Here is a 24989-nt window from a genome sequence, read left to right as displayed (position 1 = left end):
TTGCAGTGGTGAGCACTGTGTAAAAATACGGAAATCACTTCTGCTCTCCTTGGTGTTACTTATCACTTGAGCTGAAGTAATATGTACAATTTTGATTGCTGCAACTCAGAACTGGTACAAAATCTAAAGGACAGAAATAAGGCTAAACAGAGATTTGAGGTCCTAGATCTACAAAACCTGCATTAATAAGGGCTGCTTCTCAAGAAAAAGAAACAACAAAATGGAAAATGGGTTACTACTTTTAGGTTTGCAAAAAGAACGGTGATCTCCATGCTCTCTATGTAGATGCAAAACTGAACAAAGAATAGAATTGCAGCAAGACAGATTCAGATTAGACATCAATGAAGAGAAATAAAGCACTAAATTTATTTTTGAGAGGTTGCAATTTCTTCATCAGTAAACAGCCAGCAAATCTTTAAGACAATATCTACTAAGAAAAACAGACATTGTTGATTCTGCCTTGGTGTAGAGAAGACTAGACAAATTGCCCTTTCTTTGAGTATTTTCCATGTCAAAATATAAAAGATGCTAAAGAAATTTAAAAATTAGTAACAGAGTATTTCACAGTTTACAAAGCTAAAGGATGGGATGGCATAGCAAATTGCCATCTATTGTGTCATCATTACAAACACAAACTTTAAAAGCACTCTGGCATTTCTCCTCTGACCGACTGCCAACCTCCTTTTTTAAAAAGGTGTTTAAGTCAGTCCTTGCATTCAAGGCCTCTATCCTCTTAATGAACTTCCAATGCCATTCTATGCAATCTAGTGCAACTGACCACAGCTCATTATTTGTATCTCAAACAACCACTCATTTGGACAGAATGGCCTTTAGAAACACTGTTATTTCATGAGATAATGGCTTAGCTTTGCCTGCATGTGATTTAAATCTTGCAATTAGTTCAAGATACCTTAAGTGGATGTCATAGAATGGAGCACTGCACTGCCTTCTGCCTCTGCTTTTATAGTAGGCAATTACTCTCAGTTTTTGAAAGCACCATTCTAAAACACAAACCTGTGGTTGCAGGCACCACAGTTATGCATCATGATTTCTGGAAGTAGCCATATGCACTCATCACCAATTCCTTTGCTACCAGTCAATAGCTAAAGGCATATTAACAGATAAGTGACTTTCTGTTCTTGAGGCTGAGTGTGGCATCGCAATTGAACAGACTTCTGATTAAGTCCAAGAATTAGAAATTATCCTTGGGAAATACAGAATGGCTGGAGAGAGTAGTATTGTAAGGCCACAGGCTTTGTCCACACCAGTGTTTTCCAGAAAAAAATGTTACCATAGCAAAAGGGACAAGGCATTAAAAAGAGGAACAGAATTTTTTACATTATGTGCTCTTGCCAGTCTCTGGACTGCTTGCTTTCTGACTGACACATTTTCAGAAAATCTAACAAGATCTGCTTGCACTTATATAAGCCTGAATTCTATATAATAAAGTAAAACAATGATTCTCCTGTTCATTGCTTTGTCTAATAATCTGGAAAGTAATTATGTCAAGGAGGTCTTTACAGCAAGACCTCACCCTGTCAAGGACTAGTTGGCAATTATAAAACTTTCACCCACCTGAAAAATACTTTTAAGTGAATTTCATGTGTTTCTAGATGAAAATCACTGAGGAAGTTTCTCCATTTCCTACAGAACACTACTGACTGCTGAAGTATGCCATTACCTATCTGAAAGTCATTTTTCCACTTACACAACTACCATTCAAAGAAACTGTGATAAATAGGACCAAACTGAAAGGATGCTCCAACAGTTGGCAAGTCTATAATAGAGAATGAGTGTGAATGTGCTTGGGTAAGAAAAGGAAAAGCAGCTGTAGCTTTTGAAATCTGAATCTGAAAGTTCTGTTAAACAATAGCTGCCTTTCTCAAGATAGTGCTTTTGGTACACAACTCAATGTTAAGCAAAGATACAATATTTTAAAATCAGTCAGTAATATGTGAGTGGTGCCATATGGTAACAATATCAGGTAGAACAAACCCTTGACAACTGAGAGAAACCGATAATATAGATAAAGCTTATGAATGATCACATAATAGCCCATTTCTAGGAAAGATGTAAAATAAAACATTTCTACTTATATGCAGCCTAGCTGACATACAACTGAAAAAGGTGATTTTTATTTTCCATAAAAATTTCAGTCCATTTGGTTTAACTGTGGCTACTACTAATATATGTGCATCCACCATCTTTTCCTTATATTTGCAAGCAATCAATGTTAACTTTTAGTATGCAAAAGACTTCCATGGGTTAGTTGCCTATTTTATGAAATACAGCACTTGGTTGTTATTTAAGCTGTTGTTCTTCAAATTTAGTTTGGTTCTGGTAGGCTAAGAAGCCTCAATCCAGTTATTTTTCGTCAGAATTTTTTTTATGGCTCATGTAAATTTTGGTGCCTTTCTCTGGATTCTTTTCAAAGTTTCAGTCCAAATGAACTGGCCACGCTTAATAGTCAGGATGATGACTTGTACTATTTATTTAATGAAAAACTACTTTCACTACAGCAGATGTTTCTGCTGAGCTGTCCATAATCATGACCATATTAAATTTTATTATAAACTAGCAGTGGAATTTCCCACAAAAAACTGCATATGCTTTCCTACACTAAAGCCCCCCTTGCTACCATTAAGCTTCAATGTCTAGCTTTGACTGCCTTAATAAAGAACTGCTCAGTATTGGATTACCTCTTAACTTCTGCATAAACCTCACACAGTAAGGGAAACGGCCAGAAAAAGACAGAACTCAAGAATTCACATGAAGTACCTGTAGATGTGACAGATAATTTGTATTTCCCTTCTAAATGGCAAGGAGGAAGAGCTTGGAGATCCAGAAAAAGGAACTCTATAGGGACAAACCAGTGGCACTATCAGGGCCTGAAAAAAACCTGTGTGAGGGGCCCTAACACAAAAATGAGAACAGGAGAACAAAAGCATCTTGAAAACAAGCGGACAGACAGCAAACAGCATAATAAAGCCACTGTATTTCAACTAATTATTAGATTACTAGCTGCTCAGGTTTGGTTCAAGAAATTAAGAATTCTGTAAATTCTTCACAGAAGTGATGCTAGCGCAAAGTACAGCCTTGCAAATTACATCAGTGTAGGGAAAAAAAAGCCCAAAAAGAGACAGGAACCTATCAGCTTAAAACACAAGCTTTTTATTCCTCTTCAAGGCTGTGTTATTAAACTATAACAATATACTTCAGATGGGGATAAAAATCAGAGGCCAGGAAAAAATGAGATACTCTAACAAAGGAGAAGATGAACACTAACAAATCATCTTACATCCCACTTAAGAGATAGCCTTTTACTGAACAGCTAACATGCTGCATTTGTACATCTCCAGGTTTTCAAACATTTGGAATGCAGATTTCAAATCTTTGGTGGGAAATAAAAGGAAAGTAATGCAGCACAGAACCCAGAAGATTGCAAAGAAATGTGCACTAATCAGGAGCTCTCAAGAAGAAATCAAACATCAATCTAAATGCTTTCTCTGATAGGTCTGAGAAAGAAGCAGTAGGTACCACCTACAGAATCATACATAGAATCATGTTGGTTAGGAATGACCTCCATAGCTGATGAAGTTTCTGAAGACATTGCACTTAGAGAGGCTGGGTTAGGGTGTTCCCCACTTGAGTTCAGACTACCTCAGGGAAGAGAGCTTCCACAGCCTTTCTGGGTGACCTCTTCCAGTGCTTAACCACAATTCACAAGAAAATATTCTGATAATCAAATACACAATTTTTAATTTTTCATCTTGTTTCTATCGCTTCTAATATTATTACTGTGTTCCTCCAAGAGATCTGCCTTTTTTGGAATCTCCCATTAGTTAGCTGTGAGCTGCCATGAGATCCCTTTGCAGTCTCCTCATCTCCTGTGTGAACAAACAGAGCTCTTCTGTTTATAGCCTCATAACCACCTTGGTAGCCCATTATTGGACTTGCTCCAATATATCAATGTTTTTCTTGAAAAAAAATGGTATCAATGATCACTCCTCTTGACATGCTGGCTGTGGTTTCACTCATTCAGCTCAGGATACTGCCAGCCTTCTTCACTGCCAGTGTGCATGCTGGCTCTTATTTAACTTGCTGTCTACCAAGACCTCAGGGTTCTTTTGGCCTTTTTTGAAGAAGGGTGCAACATTTCCTTTCTCCAGCCACCAGGGATCCTGACTGATCTCTATCTCTTTCAAAGATGACAGAAGCAGCTCTGCAAAGACACTACCCAGCTCTCTCAGTAACCCTGGATGCAGTCTACTGTGTCCCAGGAACTTCTGTGGATCATATTCTTGGAAGTAATCTTGACTTGGTCCTTACCTACTACTGCCAGTTCTCTTTGAAACCTCTTACCTTCTAGGCTCCGAGGCCTAGAAGGTCTTGCTGGTAAAAATGAAGGCAAATAAAGTTTTACATCAGCTGTATATGTGTCCACAGTCATTTAATAATACAACCCATTCAGCAACAGTCCCAAATTTTCTTTGTTCTGTCACATCCTTCCTTCAAAATTCCCTCAAATCCTTCTCTTCTCTGGGCTCAGTCACAGCTCTCAAAGGTTTCTCCTCGTACAAGAGTAGCTCCAGTCCCTTAAACCTCTCAGTGGCCTTTCCCTGTAGCTTCCATCAGCTCCATCTCTCCCTATTGGGGTGCCCAGAGGTGGGCAAAGTACTCCAGGCATGTTCTTACCAGTGTAACTTTAGACTGGATGGTCTACAAACTCCCATTACAAATGCACCCACGCCACTCACCTCTCCTCTAACCCTGACCCCTGTGGTCTGAGCCAGGCTGTAATCAACCCTATAGAAGAGCTCCAAACAGAGATGCTACTCCTCTTGTCTTCTCTGCCTATTCTTTTAACAATTTTTCATCAATGCTCTTCATACACGTAAAAAAAAAGGAAAGTGAAACGTGTAGTGGAAGGCATGGCACAATGTTGGAGAGAAGCAAAAAAAAGGAGGGTAATGAATAGTAAAGGAGTTGGTAAGTACCAAGTTTAGTACAAAGCATTGTTGATTTCAGGTCCTCAGAACACAGATGGTAGAAATGTGGAAGAAGCAATGGAACATTCAAAAAAAACAGGCAATCCTTGCCAAAAAACACAGGGACAAATGGATAGCAACTGTTTCTTTGCCTGAAGATAAGGAATACTGAGAGGCTCATTTCAAACACACAAAAAATATATGGACACATTTAAAAACAGAGATATGATTCTGAAGAAAAATCTGTCCCTTCTTAAAACAGTTTCCATGTATTTAAAGACAACAATGGAAGAGGTTCAGAGTTTAAAGTAGGTAAATGGGAGTATGAGAAAACTGCTTCTGACAAGATGTAAAGATCAGGACCTTTTTGCTGTTGTGACCATAGAATAGTTATAGTAAAGATGAAAAGTCCATGAATGGTAAGACAGATACATTGAATGCAAAGAAACACAGTAGACAGCAATACATGGGTCTGATTTAAGAGATTCTCCCAGAACAGCAAACTCAGCCACCTTAACTTCATGTTTTAGGTAGGTAACATGGCAAGATGTTGCTTACAGAGGGTCTCTCACAGCAGTTCTGATGTAACATGAGTTGAAGGCTCATGTTCTGAGCCTGTACAATCCCTCTTCCTGGGTCTCACCTTTTCATAGTGAAATATAACATGATCCAGAGCACGGCTAAGTTTTATTCAGTCTTGATTATAAAGTGATCAATCCCTATAAGAAAAACACTTGTTAAACCCAACTGATGAACAATAAAAGATAAACTGTTTGTCCTTGAATACAAAATGAAAAAACAGATTCTGAACACAGATGGTGAAAGCAATTCTGAATATTACTTTAGCCCTTTAAAAAATAACCAGACTAAACTTAGATGTAAAACATCAATGGATGAAAAAGAACATATCTGCTACTATAGGAATAATTGCTTTAGACAAGAAGAGAAAAAGAAGAAAAGTCTTTCAAAGAAAGAAACAAAGACCTTTTCCATCTTCACTAAAGTGGGAAATATGCCGAGTAAGACTGAAGAATTGCAAACATATGTTTTCAAAATGAAATGTGACTTGTTAATTTAGACCTTGTCTAAATCAAGAAGACAAGTGGGATAGCTATATTCATTCCAATACACTGTAGTGTCAAAAAAGACAATAGAATCCAATCTGGCTGAGCTCAGATGTAAGAAATTAAATGAAGAATTTAAGAATAATAAATCTGGCAAAAGGAAAAGATAAAGCATGTTTTAAAATGAAGCAAAAATAAGTAAAATACAAGGAAAACGAGAATATGTAGCAAACAGTACCTTCTAACTGCAAGCAAACTATAGAAATTACAACTAAAATCTATTTTTCTATTATATCCATGATGAAAGTACAAATCCCAAGCATGTCAGAACACGCTACAAACAGCAAGTATTTTAAAAGGTACTAGAAGAGGCACATAAGCCTGGAAAAGAAAAGGTAAAAGAGAAAAACAAAGATAGATTGTGATCAAGGCAGGCATGTAGGAAACTTGTTTATAAAAAGATGCTTGGAGATTTTGAGAAAGTAAAACATGAATAAATTATCCAGCAATGCTCTCATGTTGGAGAGGGTGCAGATAGAGAGGTGTAAACAACCAGGGTCTATTACTCTAGCTTTTGATAAAAATAAAGATATATGCTTTCAGCCCTGAGAATCAGAACACGGTGGGATGATACATCTACATGTCTAAAATTTAGCAGTTATTTTTGATGAATGTCATAAATTAAAGCCCCACATTCAATCCCTTTCTCTGGGCATTTGAAAACACTGCTTTCCTATGAAAGAAAAAAAAAAAGGCTGAGTGTCCTAGACACAAGAGAGAATGAGCTAAATGAAATGTGAATTTAAATAACTGAAGGGCAAAGAACAGCAAGGCTCTCAAATAATCAGGGAAAAAACCCTCAACCTTTTTTCCCCTTTGTATTTAATCAAAACAAATATATTGAAAAGAGAGAGAGGAAGAGAGAGGGAGGGAGAGGGAGGGAGAGGGAGAAAAAAAAAAGGATGAAGAGATGAAGAGAGGTTGTGGCAGAAGTATGGATGGATCACTTTTGCTCACTGTTTTTTTCACTTCACCAGCATCCAGCATCCCATTTCAATCCCTCGGCTGTCTTCAGATTCAGAACTGTAAGGAATGTTCTGTTCCCCATCTAATTCCAGTGCAGCCCTACAGTGGCAACGTTGGAGGCACTGCAGACCAACTCATATAATTATTAGCACTTTGCAAGGAAGGAACAGTTGAAAGAAACACTGCACACTGCAGTATTGAAATGATTCCTTAATAGCCACATAATTCGAAACATGCCAGTCTCTTATGTATATATATATGTTATCATTTATGCCCCTGTAATAGTCATACTCTCCTAACATAGCTTCTAGCACAAAGTCTTCAAAAAGGTACTTTTGCAAGTACTTTCCCCCTGGAAGGGATGTGTTTTATCAATTAATTTCTCTTTTTAAAGTATCAACTATTCTGTCAAATGTAAATTGAACTGGTATTGCATACAAGGTTCTCTTATTTTTAAGCACTAACAGCTGTGCACTGTGCTTTATAAAATTTGTCTGTATGAAAGGAGGGAGATAGAAAAGTTTTACCAGTTTGCATCAGGAGAACAACCATGAGTGCAGGGCTCATCACACACCAGAAGGACTTATGGAAAATTATACTGCAGAGACAGCTGTAGCTCTTTTATTTTCATCTTTCAGGGGGAACAGCATCATTGCTGTGTCCTATTACAAGTTCTAACTGAGCTGAGCTTTGCTACAGACAAAAGCAGCTTCAAAAGTTCTTCTAACTCCTCTGCAAACTTTGCTTGTATAGGTGAGACATGCTTTAAGCACGACAAGAAACCATATCCAGGGCTTCAGAAATGAAATAAGAGCTTCCACAATATGGTTACAGCATGGAGTAAAACACTGTTTCACACCAGTGAAATACAGTGACCATGCTTGCTGAAATACAAAAATGACACCTAATCAGAAATGTAAAGCTTTCTATTCACCTACACAGAAGTACTGATATTGATGAGGACCTCTAGGGACAATTCAAAGAAACAAAAAATAATCAATCAGAGCAGTCAGACTGCAATGAAATTGCATTAAGCCTTACTAGACTGCACTGAGGAGTCTGAAAGAGTAAGTATTCCTGTAGCTAAAGCCAACAGGGATTTTGAAGTAAAATCCTTCAGCCTTCAACTCATGTAAAGTGAAACTGATGTTTGTTGTTAATACATGACTGTGAAATGTGCAGATACTCCATCCATACATCTGCACTTGGTAAAAAGGATATTAACTTGCAGTGCAAGGACGGAGGGGCCAGCTGTGGGTAGTAACCTCTTCTGAACACCTCTGGCTAGCTGAGCTCAGGAATCAGAGCCCCAGAACCTTATTCAGAAGGCAGCTTAAATGCTTTGAAATTTCTTCATCCACCTAGTCTGTAAGATGCCTAAATAAAACTACCCTAATAAAGATATACAAATAAAGGACATTACAATACCACACTATTCACATTAACCAATAAAATCAAAGAAAAAATTTTACTTAAAGGGAAAAATGTGATGTAAAATGACTTTCAATTACTAAACACAGAGATGCCAATTTAACAGCTTTTAAAATTTGCTTAGGTGCAGAGAACAGATGTTATATTTAACATTCTATTGCAAATGTTCTTCTCTGAACTATGTGCTTTTGTCATAGCCTGAAACTATTTCAGTGTAAAACTCAAACATTTAGAGGAACATAATAATAAATATTTGAAAGCTACTGATGATAGTTAATTGAGAAGGACAGCTGAAAGACTGCTATTTTAGCAGAAAAGGCAGCTAAGTAACCTAAGGTAACAATTTAACTGCTATACAAAAATTCCATGAAGAGAAATTTAAACCTGGGAGCAAATAATGCACGCAGGACTAATTTCTTCAGTTTGATGTCTTATAAAGAAAATGCTTTAAAAGTCCAATGGTATACACAATCCTCAAGTGCTGATGAAGGTAAAAAGCCAACAGGAATGTGGTTACACTACTACAAGGAAGTAACTGTGAAAATAAAACTTACTTTCTTTTGATATAAAGTAATACACATTAAGAAATCTACTAAAACTTTTATTCTTCTGCTTGCCAAGAATAAAAATACTAAGTGTCAGAATGGCAGATACCAGACTTCTCTCCTTGTCTTTTATGAAAGAATTTTGTGTATTATTCCTTACCTGCTATCAACTGTGGAACTCAAACTCATGTGCCTGGGAGCAGGAGTCAATTTTGTGCACATCAAAACCAAGTTACCTTTCCTTAAGAATATTTCAGTTTAGTTTTTTTAATTTAAGTAACTACCTTGGCTACCTATAGATTGATTCAGAAAACAAAACATTGCTAAATTTCATAAAACAAGTAAAACTAAGACAAGATATAATTTTACTGTTTTAAATGCTTTTCATGAGTAGATTTGGTCAGATAATATGGCACTACAACCTCACACACAGGTAGGAGGAGGCTTTCAGATCCTTTGTGGGTGTTTTTGCAGGAAGAAATTCTCGTTCTGTGTGAAAGGTCAGGGCAGGTGCAAACCATAAGAGGGCCAGAAGAACCCAGATGAGAACAAGCAGTTAAATTCTCAAAGACCAGAAAGTTGTTAAGCATTTGTAGAGTCTGAAAAGACAATTTTTTTTTCAGAGCATTCAGGAAAGAACATTTTGTTTAGCTCTCTAAGGATGAGTAAAATCACTTAAGCTATCTGCTACTATTCAGATAAGGCATTACTTTTCGTAAGCTTACTACATGGGTGCATTTCCCTTCCTTTTGTGCATATCCCAGGTGTTAACAGCAGGAACTTGACTCCCCAGTTACAGCAACAAGGAAAGCTGGTGTACATGAGATTCTGCCAGCTGCCATTCGTTTTTAGACACCTGTCATATGGATCTGTTACTCATCCTTGCACAACACACATTGTTTAATATTTAAAGAGGCATTGGTGCAGTATAGCTATCAAGATAAAGAGAAAAACTTTATGCTTTGAAGATGACTATTTACTGAGAGATGGTCAGGAAGGCTTCTGTTACATGTAATTATCAGCCTGATGTATTAGTATTAGAAGCAGGCATTTCTTTGATGAAAATTCCATTGTTCTTCAGCTGTAGAATGTTCTAATTAGAGCTGAAAAATACTTTGCAGGGATCATGACAACTGAAATCTTTTGTGCAGAGACTTTGCTCTTCATGTAGTTTGTACACCTACATGTTTTCTTTACTGCCAGCTCAGTCATCTAGGTTTCTGGTGGGGTGACCCAAAAGGATTCTGTATCAGCTGAGCTTTAAGGTTTTTGAGCCTCTGAGTTCATACAGATTAACAAAGCTGAAAATCTGGACCTTCATATTTCAGACATGAGGTTCCTAGCTAGTATCCAGTGAGACAACTTGCTGAACAGCCAAATCAGGCTCACAGCTGTTTCTCTGAACAATGTCCACATACTATTTCACTTTGAAGCTGTATGAAAACAAATAAAATCCTTGGTAAGTAAGACATATCTACCATAACTGTCAGCTTGCTCCAAATATATCAACACTTTATATACAGAAAATTACACACAGGCATCATTGCCACTGAAATAAAATTCAAACTAATATACAAGCTGAAATAAATTTCACGTATGAATAACTGATGATAAAATTTATCTTTTTCTAAGGCAGAAAAAGGGTAATGATACTCCACTTGTAAAAATCTAGCTGGAGCAGGAAAAATGACAGACCCAACATCAGCAGGATTGTTCTCAACTTATTCCACTTGGGGACATCTTCCTAAGGCTCTTTGTTCCATGGGTTCCCATGGCTCCCTGATAGCAACCACAAAATTGAAAACAAAAGAAAAATCAGAAAACAAATTCCACGAACCTCCTGATTTGGCCCTTAACTTTTTTTGAACATACGAGACTAGCCAGAGAAGTCATCTATGTATAATAAACAACTTGAATATGAAAAAAAAGAAAAAAATCTACTTAACTAATGGTTTCTAAAACTGCTTATTCAAACTGACATATGCATGACAAGTTTCAGCTCAGTACAATTTAAGAAGAAAGTGTTATAACACCCAGAAAAATGGTGTTTATGACAGAAATGACAAAAGATCATTCATCATAGGGTTTTACTATGTGGAGCAGTAATAAAGCCTAAATGAGACTGCACTTCATTAGTAATTTATTTACCAGATCACTATATATACACAAATAGCATAACTCTGTTACATTTTTATAGTGCCATTCACTACAGTACTTTACATACTATATCCATATGGCAACACAGAAATGCAGTGTTGTCTGGGGGAAAGAGCAGCAGCCAGCTGCAAAGGGGCACAGAGAGGAAACACTTCGGAGCCTTAAGAGCAGGAATAGGAATTCTCAATGAAACAGGAAAAGGACAATGTAAAACATGAAAATTACCTTGTAGAGATGGGCAACTAAGTTAAAGTATAGTTTTACACCACTTTTGCTTGCCTGATGCCTCATTTGATTTAGACAGTAGAAATAAAAGAGGAAGATTGAATACCCTTGCTTTATCTAGTCAGAGCAACCTCCACCAGAAACTTCCATCAGAGGTCCCTGGCTGGAATTCTCTATTCTCTCACTTGATCCCTGGGCACTACACTGGTGTTTTACACTCAACACAGGAAGGAAAAGATTATCAGATCAATTGCTTTCATCACTTCATATATGGGATTTTACTCATAGGCACAGCAAAAGATGTATTCTTAGATATCAAGAAAAGGGATGTAATTCTTTCTCAACTAAGACTTTGCACGGTGAAGATTCCAGCCTATTTGACTTCCCAGTAGAAAACAAAACTCAAACTACCACACTCAGAGGACAAACTTTGATCTTGCAGAGGAGGAATGGAGGCTTCTGCTTTCCCAATATGAATTAAAACATGGGTTGCTACACAAACCCACAGAACAAACTTCTGTCAGAAGATGACAGACAGAAGGACAACTGTAAACGTCTCAGGAGAAACTTCTTTTTTTGACTAGCTCGCTTGCAAAGTAAAAGGTGTTGAGCCTTTGCAATAACACCTGCAATGGATGCGTTCTATGAAGGCTTTCTGAAATAAAAATTAAAAAGAAATGCATTGCTTTTAACTAGCGAGGTATGATTAAACTCAAAAAATATTGCCTGGATTTTCTTGCTGTAAGAAAGCTGATAGGAAGGTAAATGGCTTGTCAGTTCATGGACCCCAATTCTTAAAAATCAATTCTAAAGTAAGAAACTTCTAAGTAAGGGTCCTGTAGAGGACATATAATTCATGAACACCGAGATCTTTGATGGCTGGAAAGAAAACAGAATTTTACCTAGCAGATTTTTTCTTAAATCTCTTTTGGTAAATTAACTGGAAAGATTAAAAAAATATATATTGAAACCATCAGGAAAATATTGGCTGGGCACTAAGGAGCTGGTTTATATTTATATAAACTTTATAGTCATTCTATATCTAACAGTTTTACTTACAAAAGTATAAAAATTTTCTTCTTATTCTTTCCTGGAACAATTCCTAGTCAACCAAATCAGCCTATGTAAACAAATTGTAAAAAAATCTTATTAAAGAAAGAAATATTGCACAATGCCACTTACCTGCCTGTCTACTTCTGGAAGTAAAAGCAGGAGGTACTGTTGAAAATGCTGAGGTAAAGAAGCAAAGGTGTGTTTATTTATTAAAGCCCTCAGGTTAGTGTTCACTAGAATAGATCCTGGTGTTTCTATGTCAATATCCTCAGCTTTGGTCCATTTCAAATGTCCTGGAGTAAATAAACAGAAATAACTTTAAACATAAATTAAAGAATAGAGCAAAAACAATTTCTCTTTTAAAGTTTTTAGCTTTTAATGTATAATGCAGTAAGCTCCAGAGAAATGGTACTCTCAGAAGGGTAACACAGCTTTTTCTTAGGTGTCTTAACAGCTTTTTTATATTCCCTATATTTGCCTCTTGAGCTCTTACAGGAGCCATGCTCTAGTCAGCATCACAGCAGACATGTTCTTCCTTCCAGCTCAAGAGACCAACTCAACTTAGCAGCAGCAAAGAATTTTCCTGTCATGTCATCAACATAACTATAAGCACCTACTGCCAAGAAAAAGTCTGTTTGATGAGGCTGAGGTAAACCTGTCATTATAGAGAGCTTCTCTTTCACCACACTCCATCCACATCTGCAGTGCACTATGGCCTATGAAACTTGTCTCACAGCACCTGCTAAAAGCTACCTGTGTGAGCAGACAGTGATCCCAGAGATGAGAATATTAAGTGTGCTAAATTAGTGTTCAAAAATGTGGGGTTTTTTCAATTTTTCAGAATTTTCATAAGAACCTAGGATCTAAAATGAGCACCACACAAAAGGGAGCATCAGAAATTATCAGAAGTTTCGGAGGAAAAATACAAACCTGAGGATGTGTCAGATAAAGAGTCAGGGGAGGGAAGGCAAAATACATAAATGGTTGATGAACAAGGGTAGAGAACAATGTCTTCTTACTGTCCATAGTGGATAGCAAAGGTAATGAGTTTAAGCTCTTGCACAGTAAGAAAAATTCCTGTTAAGTACTAGGAAAAGAGAGCTTTCAACCACCAAGGACAATGAGACACCAGATTAGATCCATAGGGAGGCATTACAGCCTCCATCAGTGGAAATCTTTAGGAAAATGTTCAACAAATACCTGTCAGGAATGACAGGTGTGTAACTGGCTTTGCCCTATTTGATGAATGAATTAGATAACCACTAGAAGTCCTGTCTGGTCTCATTTTGTTATTATTTCTAGGATACTATTTTAAAGGCACTTTTTAAAGCTACTAAAAGAGCAATCACAGCTACCTGCTTCAGGGTATATAAATACTGCTACCATCCTCTTTTCCTCTCAGTCTTAACATATCATGACACTCAAAATGGAAATGGAAGTGTGGAGTCCAGGTGGCTGGAAAAACTCAAAAGCTTCTAACCCCTCCCAGGAAACTCCTCCAGGTATTGGTCTGTAGTACTTTCAAATATTTCCAAGATGCTACAAAAGGGGTATTAACTAAATCATCCATCAACTCCTGCAATTCTCTAAAAGAACAATCAAAAAGAATATTCCATTGCTATGAGCAATGGCATTTGGCATTAACAAAGGCACTCTCAGCAAGGATTACAACTGACACATTAAGAAGAGCAAGTATACTTTACAAGTGGAGCAATTTGAGCATACTAATTATTAGGAACTTCTCAAATGCTACAAGCTACTTAGCCGTAACATTAATACAAGCAAACACAATTATGCTTTTTATTTGTTGGAAGGCCTAGAGTGGTGTCCCCTGGGAGGCTATAACCTCACCCAAAAAATGTACGAACAAAAGAAAATGCAGCAGATTTCTGCATTCTAAAAGTTATCCTTCAGCCACAGACTCCCACCAACATTTTTGCTATTTCCATTTACTTTTCAGCAGGCAATACAAACTGAATAAGACAAGGATTACTTTGCACTCAGCACAAGATAACTTCTTCCAACATGTTATTTCCAACATATTGTGTTTCAGTACAGCAAAGACTCCATTAGAAACAAATGAATGTCCTGTTATGAAATACAATTGTATGGCAGAAGTGCTCATTTCTGGGAAAGCGTCACAATAAATTCCTCATACCATCTATTCCACCCACTAAATATCAATGCAAAAAGAACAAAGTCCCCAAGTGTAACACAGAAGCATGATGTATCTAACTTTAATGCCCATATGCATACTCTTTTCTTTACTCAACAAAGAATACAAATCCCCATCTTCTAAGTGACTCCAAATTGGAGTAATATTTTCTGCAGCTAATACTTCATATCCTATGGAAGGACATACACAACGAGATGATCCAAATTAAGCAAGACTTATGACTGCAAAATCAGTCACAGATATTTTATATTGTGGAAAACCCAAGACAGTTTCAGAAAATCAAACCTAATCCTGTGTGCATGGGTCACACAGTTTCTCATTTGTTTGACCTGCTACCACTTACAGGCAACTATGGAGGTATTACCAACTTGCAGAAAAAATATGCATATTCCTAAGATGACAGGCCAGTAGGCTCACTGGGGATTGCAAGTATAGCTATATTTAAAAAAACTACAATCCATTCAGAAGAACAACAACACAGTTTCCCTCTTGTACCCTTCCTATAGTTAGTTCAGGACCCCTACTGCAGCTCTTTATTTTGTATTTGGATTTAGTGAAGTATTTCGGAGTAATACGGAAAGCAGTAGTTTTGTGGATTACAACAAGAGTAGGCTGCTACTGCACAGCTAAACATAACTCTGAAAGGAGCTTATGACAAAACATATGCCAATGGTTTTTACATTTATTTCCACAGAGAAAGACATTTTCCGTCCATATATAGCTGCTACCAGAATCTGGAGAAACCACTGCTTGGGTCAGAAATAGACCCTGGAAGATGAGAGACAAACTCAAGCTTACAGCATTGGAAAAGAAGTTATTACTCTCTTCTAAGAAAAGGATGGAGCTCTTCATCAGGGGAGGACAGTTCTACATCAAAGTATAAAAATCAAAACAGGAAAAGCACAGAAATCACATAGCTGGCAGAATCAGTTAACTAAAATGTGAAAAAGTCATCTTATTTAATGGGTGCTCAGAAATTCTATCAAACAGAACATGCAGCAAATGTTGGCCAGATCAGCAGTTTCAAACAATCAAATGATGTCTGAAACTGAATTGTGCACTATATAGGACACTGGATCTTTTCTCTAAGATGCTCAACAACTGTTTTACTAGTATCCCAAGAAACGTTGTATCATAAGAGAAACATTTTGGCAGGTACAATAACAGAAAACCTTAAACCTTACACAATGTTTGCCACATTCCAAGTGTGGTGTCCCAAAAGGATTTCTTCTGAAATCCACAAAAAATATAATGAAATCACTCTACATTTGGTATTGTTGGCCAAGTTGATGAAATACCTGGGGATGGGGAGGAACAAATGTATCAAATCATGTACCTCAGTCTTAAATGTAGAGAAAAGTGATGGCAATTTAATCTAAAATTGAATATATCTTTGCACAGCAGATGATGCAATACTGAAGGAGCATTTTCAGTTTGGATTAATGCCATTTGATCGACACAGAGAACTACCTATCCACGTGAGACCTATGAATAATCTGCAGAAAGATCACATGTGAATCCAAAGAAAACTTTCATGGTAGGCTGTTACACAATAAGGTTTGCAGGAAACAGTTCACCAGGAACTGGCAATCGCATATTTAACAACCAACCTATGATATTTAGGAAGTGAAGTACCTTCGAGATATCTTACAGAATATAAAAATAGGTAAAAACCACACTGGTTCAGTAATAAAGAAAACCAATTTCATTACCACAAAGGCAGATATTAAGTTTTTAAGGATGACCCAGTCACTACTAGAAGCTTGTATGCTAACTTTTCCAAGGTGGTCATATTGCTAAATACCTCTCAAAATGATGCAGCAATCTGCTGAATGCAAGTCCTTTGTAAAGATAAAGAAACAGTTATGTAATTATTCTATTTTACTTCAGCCAAGACAAGAGTCTTAGTGAACACTACATTTTCTGCTCCTTAGGGAACATTTCCAATTATATTTCACGCAGAGCAGGAAAATCTGCTATCACATAGAGCTACTAAGAATTTACTTTTAGCATCTCTTCAGAGAAAATACTTCATTAATTACAGATCATCATCCATGAATCTTGCTAAAATACACAGAAAATAAAACCAGAAACTGTATCTCCAACCTCAAGAGATGTAGCTTCAGAATAACAAAGGATCCAACTGAAGACAAAAATCAAAGGAAGAGAATCCAAAAAAAAAAAAAAAATTTATGCCAAATATCTGTATGACGTGGAATAATGCAAATGAAGAACAGAGGGTTAAGTTCTAATAGGAAAGGGATGTAAGCAAATACATTATTATCTTTGGGAATGAATGTGTGTATGACTGTAAGCAAATTTACCAGTAAGAAAGAGTATTTACTACACCCTGCCCTGAAAAATATCATAGTGCAGCAATCAGAAGCAGCTGCTTAGGTCTGCCAAACTTTAAAAAGCAACTACTAATTTCCCCATTCAGGGAAGAAAATTGCCCATGGATTTTCCTAGTAGGCAGAAAGATGCTTTCTTGAGACAGGGTCAGCTACTGAGTTAGAAAAAAGGGACAGATAAACCAGAAAAATAAAATTTTAGAGAAAATAAAGTTTAGAAAAATATCAGCATTACAGTAACAAGTTATTTATTTTACTCCTACTCACCTAAACCAGACTTTTTTAACCTCTTTAAGTGCTGGCTTGTTTGTTTTCCAGTTGGAGACTTTTGCCCATGTTTCATCTCTTTATCAGAACCATCTGCTTCACCATTTTTAGATTCAGATCCTTAGGAAAAAATAAAACCCCCCAAAGATGATACTGATGCACATGTACCAAGAATCCCCCCAGCTCCCCTCAAACCATAAACAAAATAAAAATAGGATTTTTTTAAAAATTGACATCTGCTTGTTGAAAGGCAATACACCTTGCTGGTCATAATACGATTCCTCATCATTGGAGGAAATGGAAGTAAAAGCTCAATAAATCAATTCAGTCCTGAAAAACTAAAGTTTACTGAACACTGCAGTCAATAAAAATGTTCACTGATCTAATAAAAAGAATGTTTTACTGTAATGCCCAAGAGATGTCTTTAAAAATATTTTAAGCTCAAGTTATGGCGCAGTACAGCAATCTAAAGGGAAAAAAAAAAAAAAAAAGAATTTCTCTGTGTAGAAACATTTATAGAAGAGATCTTCCTGGAAATACAATTGTCATTTTGTGTTAAACATAGGCATAGAAATCTCTCAAAATGAAGAAAATTACCACCCAAACTAAGGTCAAGGTTATGCTGCAGCTATAAGCATAGTACGAGAAGAAGAAAAGCTAACAAAGGATCTGAGTATTGCAATGAAGAATTGAGACATAAATTCACATTCACAGAAAAGCTTGCCTTTCCCTCCCCCTCCCCTTTTTATCGCACTGAATAGCAGCATGTGGTCCTCCATTAGAGTTCCAGAGCCAAATAAAATGTTACTTTGAATTCCTTTAAAGCTGCTACTATTAGCAACTATCATCTTACTGTGTGCCTTCGGTGTTTTATCAAAGAAAAATCACCATCCTTGAGAGACCAGATTTTATAAGGAAATAAAGACATTAAACAAAGCCTCCAAGTGGAAATATTATTTCAGCAGCTCCAAATTCTGCATGCTACACAGCTGATTCAGAGGACTGCTCTGTGACTAGAGTTGATCTTGCAAACGGTCCTTTAGCTATTTACCTGAAGGTGAATCCGACTGCTCATCAGACACCTTTAATGGTGTCAAGACAACACGAGGAACAGTCTTGTTTACCATCATTGAGACTCCATTTCTTCTTTTCTGCTGTTGTCTTAAAGCCTAAAAAACGATAACAAAATATAGAATGTAACAAAAAATAATGCTTATAAGTGAATTACATGAGACATTTCTCTACCATTACACTGAATCTCTTAAAATAAGCATAATTTACATAGCTACTGACTTGCCAGACTTCATGCTTGTCCCCTTTATGTCATTTTTCTTTAAAATATAAAATCAGGCTTTTGGTTATAAAGATACACCTTAGATCATTTTCCAATACAGTTTTGACAACAAAGAAGCACGTAACTGTTTGCTCTACCTTAACAGCACAACATGATAACCCATGGAATGTGAAATTAAGACTTCCAAGTAAAAGAAATGTAAAATAAATGTTTCAAAACCAGAATAAAAATATATATGTCTGCACATCTCTCGCAGGTGCATCCTCTCCAGTATACTGCTCAGTCAATCAAGTTAACACAGAGTGTCATCAGTATGTACAGCATGTAAGGACTACAGTATTGATGCACTCACTCAGCCGTGAGTACTGCTGCACAAAATCACTGAACATGGCAGGAATCATTTATTTTTGTGAAGGGAATCAGTCCTAATCTTGGAAACCTTGCAGCACTTGGCTTCTGTCTGCTTGACTTTGGGCATTAACCTTCAGAACACGAACATGATGGTGTTCTGGCAAATCTCAGGGAAAATGATACAAGAATAAATCTCTACAAATGGGAGTGCTTTGTGTTTCACAAATGGATCGAATACATGGTTGATAATGTAATACAAAATATTTAAAGATTAGAAAAAGCAAATACCTATCAGATGTTTTATATAGAAAATTAGATAATTCAGAAAATCTTAAAACATAGAAATATGAACACTTGCCAATTAATACTTTTGCAAGCATTAAAATTCCAGAATTAATCAGCATGGGACGAGCTTAATACAGATCTCTGCTATCCTCCTGTCTATTCTTCTCCAATCTTACTGTGCACTCACTTCTTATAACTGTGATTTGTGTTATGATCTTAGGGGGATTTATTAAAGTATTACTGTATCAACAAAGAACATATTTGACATGAATTATCACTGTAGGTTTGTGAGCATGAATGACTGATGCCTTGTAAGGTTTAAGTCTGTAAATTCAGCTAATCTGCAGTATCTTTCCAAAATGTTCACATAGCTAAATAATAATAATAATAAAAACCGCTGTGAAAAGAAATCAATATCACTCTATTCCTCTAAATAACACACTGTACAACATGAATTACACCAAGGCACACAAAAGCTAGTTCATCAATTAACCCCTTTGTTACAGTACACTTCTTAAAAGACACAAAAGACACTGTACAATAAAAAGCAAATTAGAACACATGAAATCAAACAAAGAGGAAGTTGTTCAGATCTGAACTGAACCAAAGAATTAAGCAGAAAGCCATAAGGAACAGCCTATACTTCACACATTTTTGAGACAGAAAAATTCACGCTTCTGCTGAGCAAGCACAGCCAGACTTGTGGACAGAACATTTCTCCAAAATGCCCCAAAATTCCAAAAATGGCCCTCAGTGCACAGTCCTGCCAAGCTAGGTGTGGAATCAGGTGACCCTTATTTAACAGTAATCCCATGCAGACAGTAACAAATAATCCAATAAAAATTATCTTGAAAGACAGGCAACTTCTGTGCTAAGAGCATACCAATATAACCACAACCCAAAATTTATATTCTGCCCCACAACTTGATTTGTCTGATCAAAAGCAAAGAGAAGAAATACCCATCCTTGGTGTAATCCTTCCTAGACAAACAAGTAAGAGCCCAAATGATGCATGATTCTCCTCCAGCCTTCTCCTGACCTTTCAAGACAATTTGCACCTTCTACCATGAACCCCACCCTTCCTACATGAGGAAGTACCATGTCAATGATTTATACAGTCGGCGTGAAAAAGGTAGATTCTTTGTAAAAGCTCACTGGTGATTTTCAGTGCTTTAGACTGAACTCCCACAAATGAGAAAAAGTAAGCAGCAGTGTATCCTCCACCAGTGACAGGCAGTCAGCATCCATACACCTAAGGTGACACACAAGCTGCTGGAGTGTGTGATACCCAGTCTTTGTCAGGCGCACTACTTACCTACTTTCATGTTCCAGGAAGGCCACTTGTGGACCTTTAAGCACACATTTATGCAACTGATCTGACACTTCCAAGAAGCGCAGGCCACCCTATGCTCACAGGAGCACTAATGCAGAACAGCATGGCTTATCCCAGCCCACCCCAGATGCTCAGAGCCACAAGAGCAAGGAACACGGCTAGGAGTAGGCAAACATTGCTACCAGATCTTCTTATTTTGAGGCACAGCCCACCTCTGAGCTACAGGCTAAGCACCTCAGCATATGGGGATCAAGCACAAACCATCAAGACACCATTTCTCTTTGACACAGATTTGCTTTTCAGGGTTTCCTTTCCCCCCAACATTCACTGTTTTACTGCCATTTCTTCCCCATCTCCTTCAGTTTTGAAACACAAGAGACCTGATGACCATGCAGGACCCATCAGTAAATTTGAAAATCTGTCTGTACAGGATGACTCAGCCTGACAGTAAAACTGCACACCTGGTCACATGAGATACAGGTTGTAGAACAGAAAAAAAAAAAAGAATTAAAACCACATGGACATTAAAATCTAATAAGTTTAACCAAAAATGCCAACAAATTCCACCATGCCCAGAGAATAGACAAATAATCATCCCTATGCCTCTCTATCTTTTCATTTGTCAAAGCAAGATACCAGGCAGGGTAGGAGGGCACGAAAGTATCAAGTAAATCTAACAACTGATTTGCTGAGATTTTTCTCAGTCATTTTGTTTAGTTGGGCATACTATTTCCAGCTAGTTACAACTATTTTTTTTTAATTCTTCTTTGAATTTAAAGCTGCAGGGTTTGAATTTTTTACGTAGGTAAGTCTTTGCAAGACATTAGAAGCAACACAGCAGAGGGAGAAATTGCTGATGCCCAATTACCAGTAAAGGCAAACACCAGAAGGGGTTAAGTATAAACCAAGGACACTCTATGCAGTCTCTGCTGAGGACGAATATATAACTTCTCTTCCCCTAGCCTGAGGGATATTAATTTCAGGATACAAGACTACTGTAGGATAAGACAAGAATCTTGTATCCCAAGATTAATTCTACTTAGCTGGAAAGTCAATGGGATTACTCAAAGTGAAACATACACCAAATGCTTTGCTATATTGAGCTTTTCAAGCAAAAAGCTAATTTAGTGCTTTCCCAGTAACCATGGCCAAATAAATCTCTAGTTTTGGCTCTTCTGGTGAAGGGAATAAACACAAAGTAGATGAGTCAAATTTGTAACTAGCACTGAAGAAAATGAGAAATTTTATAACTTATTCCAAAGAAAAATGTTTCCAGATCTCACTGTAGATATAGAAACAGTAACTAACACAAACTAGATTGGCATCTTTCACCGACACAGCCTTTTGCATCTCATCCATATTTAGATATATAACATCCTAGCTGGGCTGCCTACAGATCTGCAAGAAAGAGCAGATGATTCTACCAAATGATAAGGTATCATTTTTACTACAGAAAGTAAGAGAGAAATACATATAGAGCACATATGATAGCTTGCATAAAGTATCTTTTTCTTTAATGAGATTCTATGTTTACATTTCAAATGTATTCAATCACTTAGTGCTAAATGCTTGAGTGAAAAAAGCTGCAGGTTGTAAATTCCTAGATTTGATCACTGTTGAAGTATTCTGTGAAACATTAGCTACCAACCTATCCATGCAGTACATAAATAAAAAAGCAAAGAAAATGGAAGTTCATGCAGTATACAAGTTAAACATTAATAGCTCTCATAAAATCACCACTCAATCAATCAATTATATCCAGCCTTTCACAAGCAGACTTGTAAAGGACATCTGTGAATCTCTTCCACATAATGATTATGGTAATTCCCAATATTCCCATTCATAAAAATGAACCTGTGACCATCTGTTGAACAACACTGCTACGGTCATTACACAGGGCTTGGCAAAATTATTTTGTTTAATGATATTTTTATTGCCAAAATCTTTAAGTAACCTATCGATCCATTTTCATCCAAGGAACACAAAATAACATAAAATGATGAGTAAAACAAACTCTGAAGATAGACAGCAAAAGAAAAACACAAGTTAACAGCGATCTTCTAATTCCAAGCAGTTTTTCATAAAGAGATGACAAGATCAAGTCTCCTCCTCCTTTGGGGGGAATTTATAAACCTGGAGGCTTAACAAATGCCATGATATATTATTAAAAATAATAATTTCATATTTCATATTGAGTTGATCTCAAGACAGGAAAAAACTCCTTTATCTATGTGACTGAGTCTCTTCAGTAAAAACTAATCGAGGCAACCTTGAAGAAGGAATGGAAGGTAACAATATAAACTAAAAGGCAACTGGAAAGGGGGGAAAATTAAAACCCCACGAAAGCACCAGAAGCAAAAAATGTCAAGCTCTGTGTTCAGATTTTACTGCTGCTTGGGATATGTTTGAATTATTTTTCTTTCCCACATCTTTTCAACTCCAGATGAAAAAATGCAGCATACAGATAAACAAATAATGCAGAAACCCACTTACATTTGAGCTTAAATGAATGATATGCTGAGAATGTTAAAAGTTATTAACAACAAAGATATGTAACACTTGGTTGCATTAAGCAATGTCATCTCAGATTTCTATTTGTTCCATAAATGTCAAGTCTGCATTTTGAAACTCTCATGGTGAAACATAACCTTTGAAATTTCACACATTATGGATCAGAAATGTAAAGCTATGGAATTCTTCCATTCTGCCAGCAGTTAAAGTAAAACATTAAGCACCATAAATCATGAAGAATAAAGACATTGTTTTCAGGATGCCACTACTTATATTAAACATAAGTAAAATGTACTTAGTTATAAACATGCAAATGTAACATTAAAACAGTAATAATGTCTTTCTGAAGTACAAAGTGCCATTTCCAAAGGACAGAGAAAATTAATTTACTTCCAACCAGACTTGCACACCAGACATAACAGCACTGGTGCCAAGCATACACAACCAATTTTTTAGAGATGAAGAACAGTGGCAGAACACCAGGCTGGAAGATTGGACACCTATGGGTTGTTTTTTTTTCAAACTTCACTAATAATTTCTTCAGTAAGCATCTAATCTTGTCCCATGCCCTCCTCCTACCCTGTGACACTTCTATCCCTATTTGATCAACAGTAGTTTCTTGCTGCATATTTATTCTTTAGGTCCCAGAAGTGGTAAAAGTATTTCTGTACAACTACAGTATACATTAACTAATGACTGAACATTTATCTCTGTGTTAATCAATATTGAACTAAAGCATTTGGACATTCATGGTGCAGAGACAAGTGAATATTTGGAATCTCTGTGTTAACATCTGTACACCTCCAAGCCAGCACTATCTTCTACAGGGTACAATACTGCATTCATAGTCACAGTTGCTGCAGATCTTGATAGACTGCAAAGTAAACATTTTTGTTGCATTCCCAGCCACAGAAACAAGAGGACAAAAAATGTGATGTGTTCAACGTCTGTTCTTGTATGCAAGTGGCAATGAAGATGGTATATGCATCGACTCAGTGATGCTCTTCTCCAAAGAGAAGTGTTGGGTTTTTTTGTAAAATCGTTTGTGTGGTATTAAACTAACAATATATCTGAGCTGAAAAATTCTGTGATTAAGGGAGAAGTCTGCTTCTTGACACAACAAAGCACATAATTGTATAACGCTGTTAAAAAACAAACTAAAGATAGCAAACTCAATACAAAATCTTAAAACAGTAATCAACACTCTCCATTAAGTCAAAGTGGCAAACACACTCTGCACGGGGTCCACACCATAGAGTGGGGGCCTCAGGGCTAGACTACCATTCTCCAGATAATAAATCTTGTCATATTACCTTAGAGAAACAGGTGCATCTATCTACATTGCAGCAATGTAAGCAGTTGGAGCATAATGCCTTTCTGCAAGACATCCTGTTTCATCCTGGGTTCTAACACACCCTGAGTACACAGACTTATTGGGGACCTTACCCAGCAGCTCCTGGAACAGCATTTGTAGATAACTGCTTGTCAGCATTTCACAGAAGTCTTCCTAGAGCTTTGAAGAGTTGTGAGCTGCTCCAGTTCCTGTCTTTCCCTGAAAAGGCCAACCATTTCTAGGAGGCACGTCAAAATCAAGGCAAGATTCATTTTCACCTGGGTAGAACTTCATGTTATAAACTATACAGATCAAAAGCTGTTCTTTTCATGTGGCCCAGAAGAAGACAATTACTTAGACATTCATGTAGAAGATATTCACTCTATGGAAAATTCATGTAACATCACTGGAAAAGTTTGACTGCTATGCACCAAATAAAATGGGACTTTCATCTCCAGTGATGAAATTTTTCATGAATGCGGTAGCACTGATCAATTCACCTTAAACAGTTCAGAAAGTTACTTAAAGAAAAACATTATCAGACAAGGGCAATGCTTTGAACTAGGCCACTATCATCAGCTTTCTGAGACTTGGGACAA

The 24989-nt window shown here is 36.9% G+C and overlaps 1 protein-coding gene across 1 annotated transcript in view; it reads right to left on the bottom strand.

Annotated features, from left to right (window-relative positions):
• ASXL3 (ASXL transcriptional regulator 3) overlaps nucleotides 1–24989 on the bottom strand; it is a 129649-nt gene that overhangs the window by 29223 nt on the left and 75437 nt on the right. Inside the window, exons 6-8 of the mRNA XM_030445427.1 lie at nucleotides 18335–18452; nucleotides 17284–17403; nucleotides 12619–12782 (exon numbers count right to left, since the gene is read on the bottom strand). Of these exons, the coding sequence (XP_030301287.1) occupies nucleotides 12619–12782; nucleotides 17284–17403; nucleotides 18335–18452 (402 nt within the window). The remainder of the gene's footprint in view (nucleotides 1–12618; nucleotides 12783–17283; nucleotides 17404–18334; nucleotides 18453–24989) is intronic.

Source organism: Calypte anna, chromosome 2, assembly GCF_003957555.1.
Source record: "Calypte anna isolate BGI_N300 chromosome 2, bCalAnn1_v1.p, whole genome shotgun sequence".
Classification (NCBI taxonomy): domain Eukaryota; kingdom Metazoa; phylum Chordata; class Aves; order Apodiformes; family Trochilidae; genus Calypte; species Calypte anna.
This window is presented reverse-complemented; position numbering and strand designations above follow the sequence as displayed.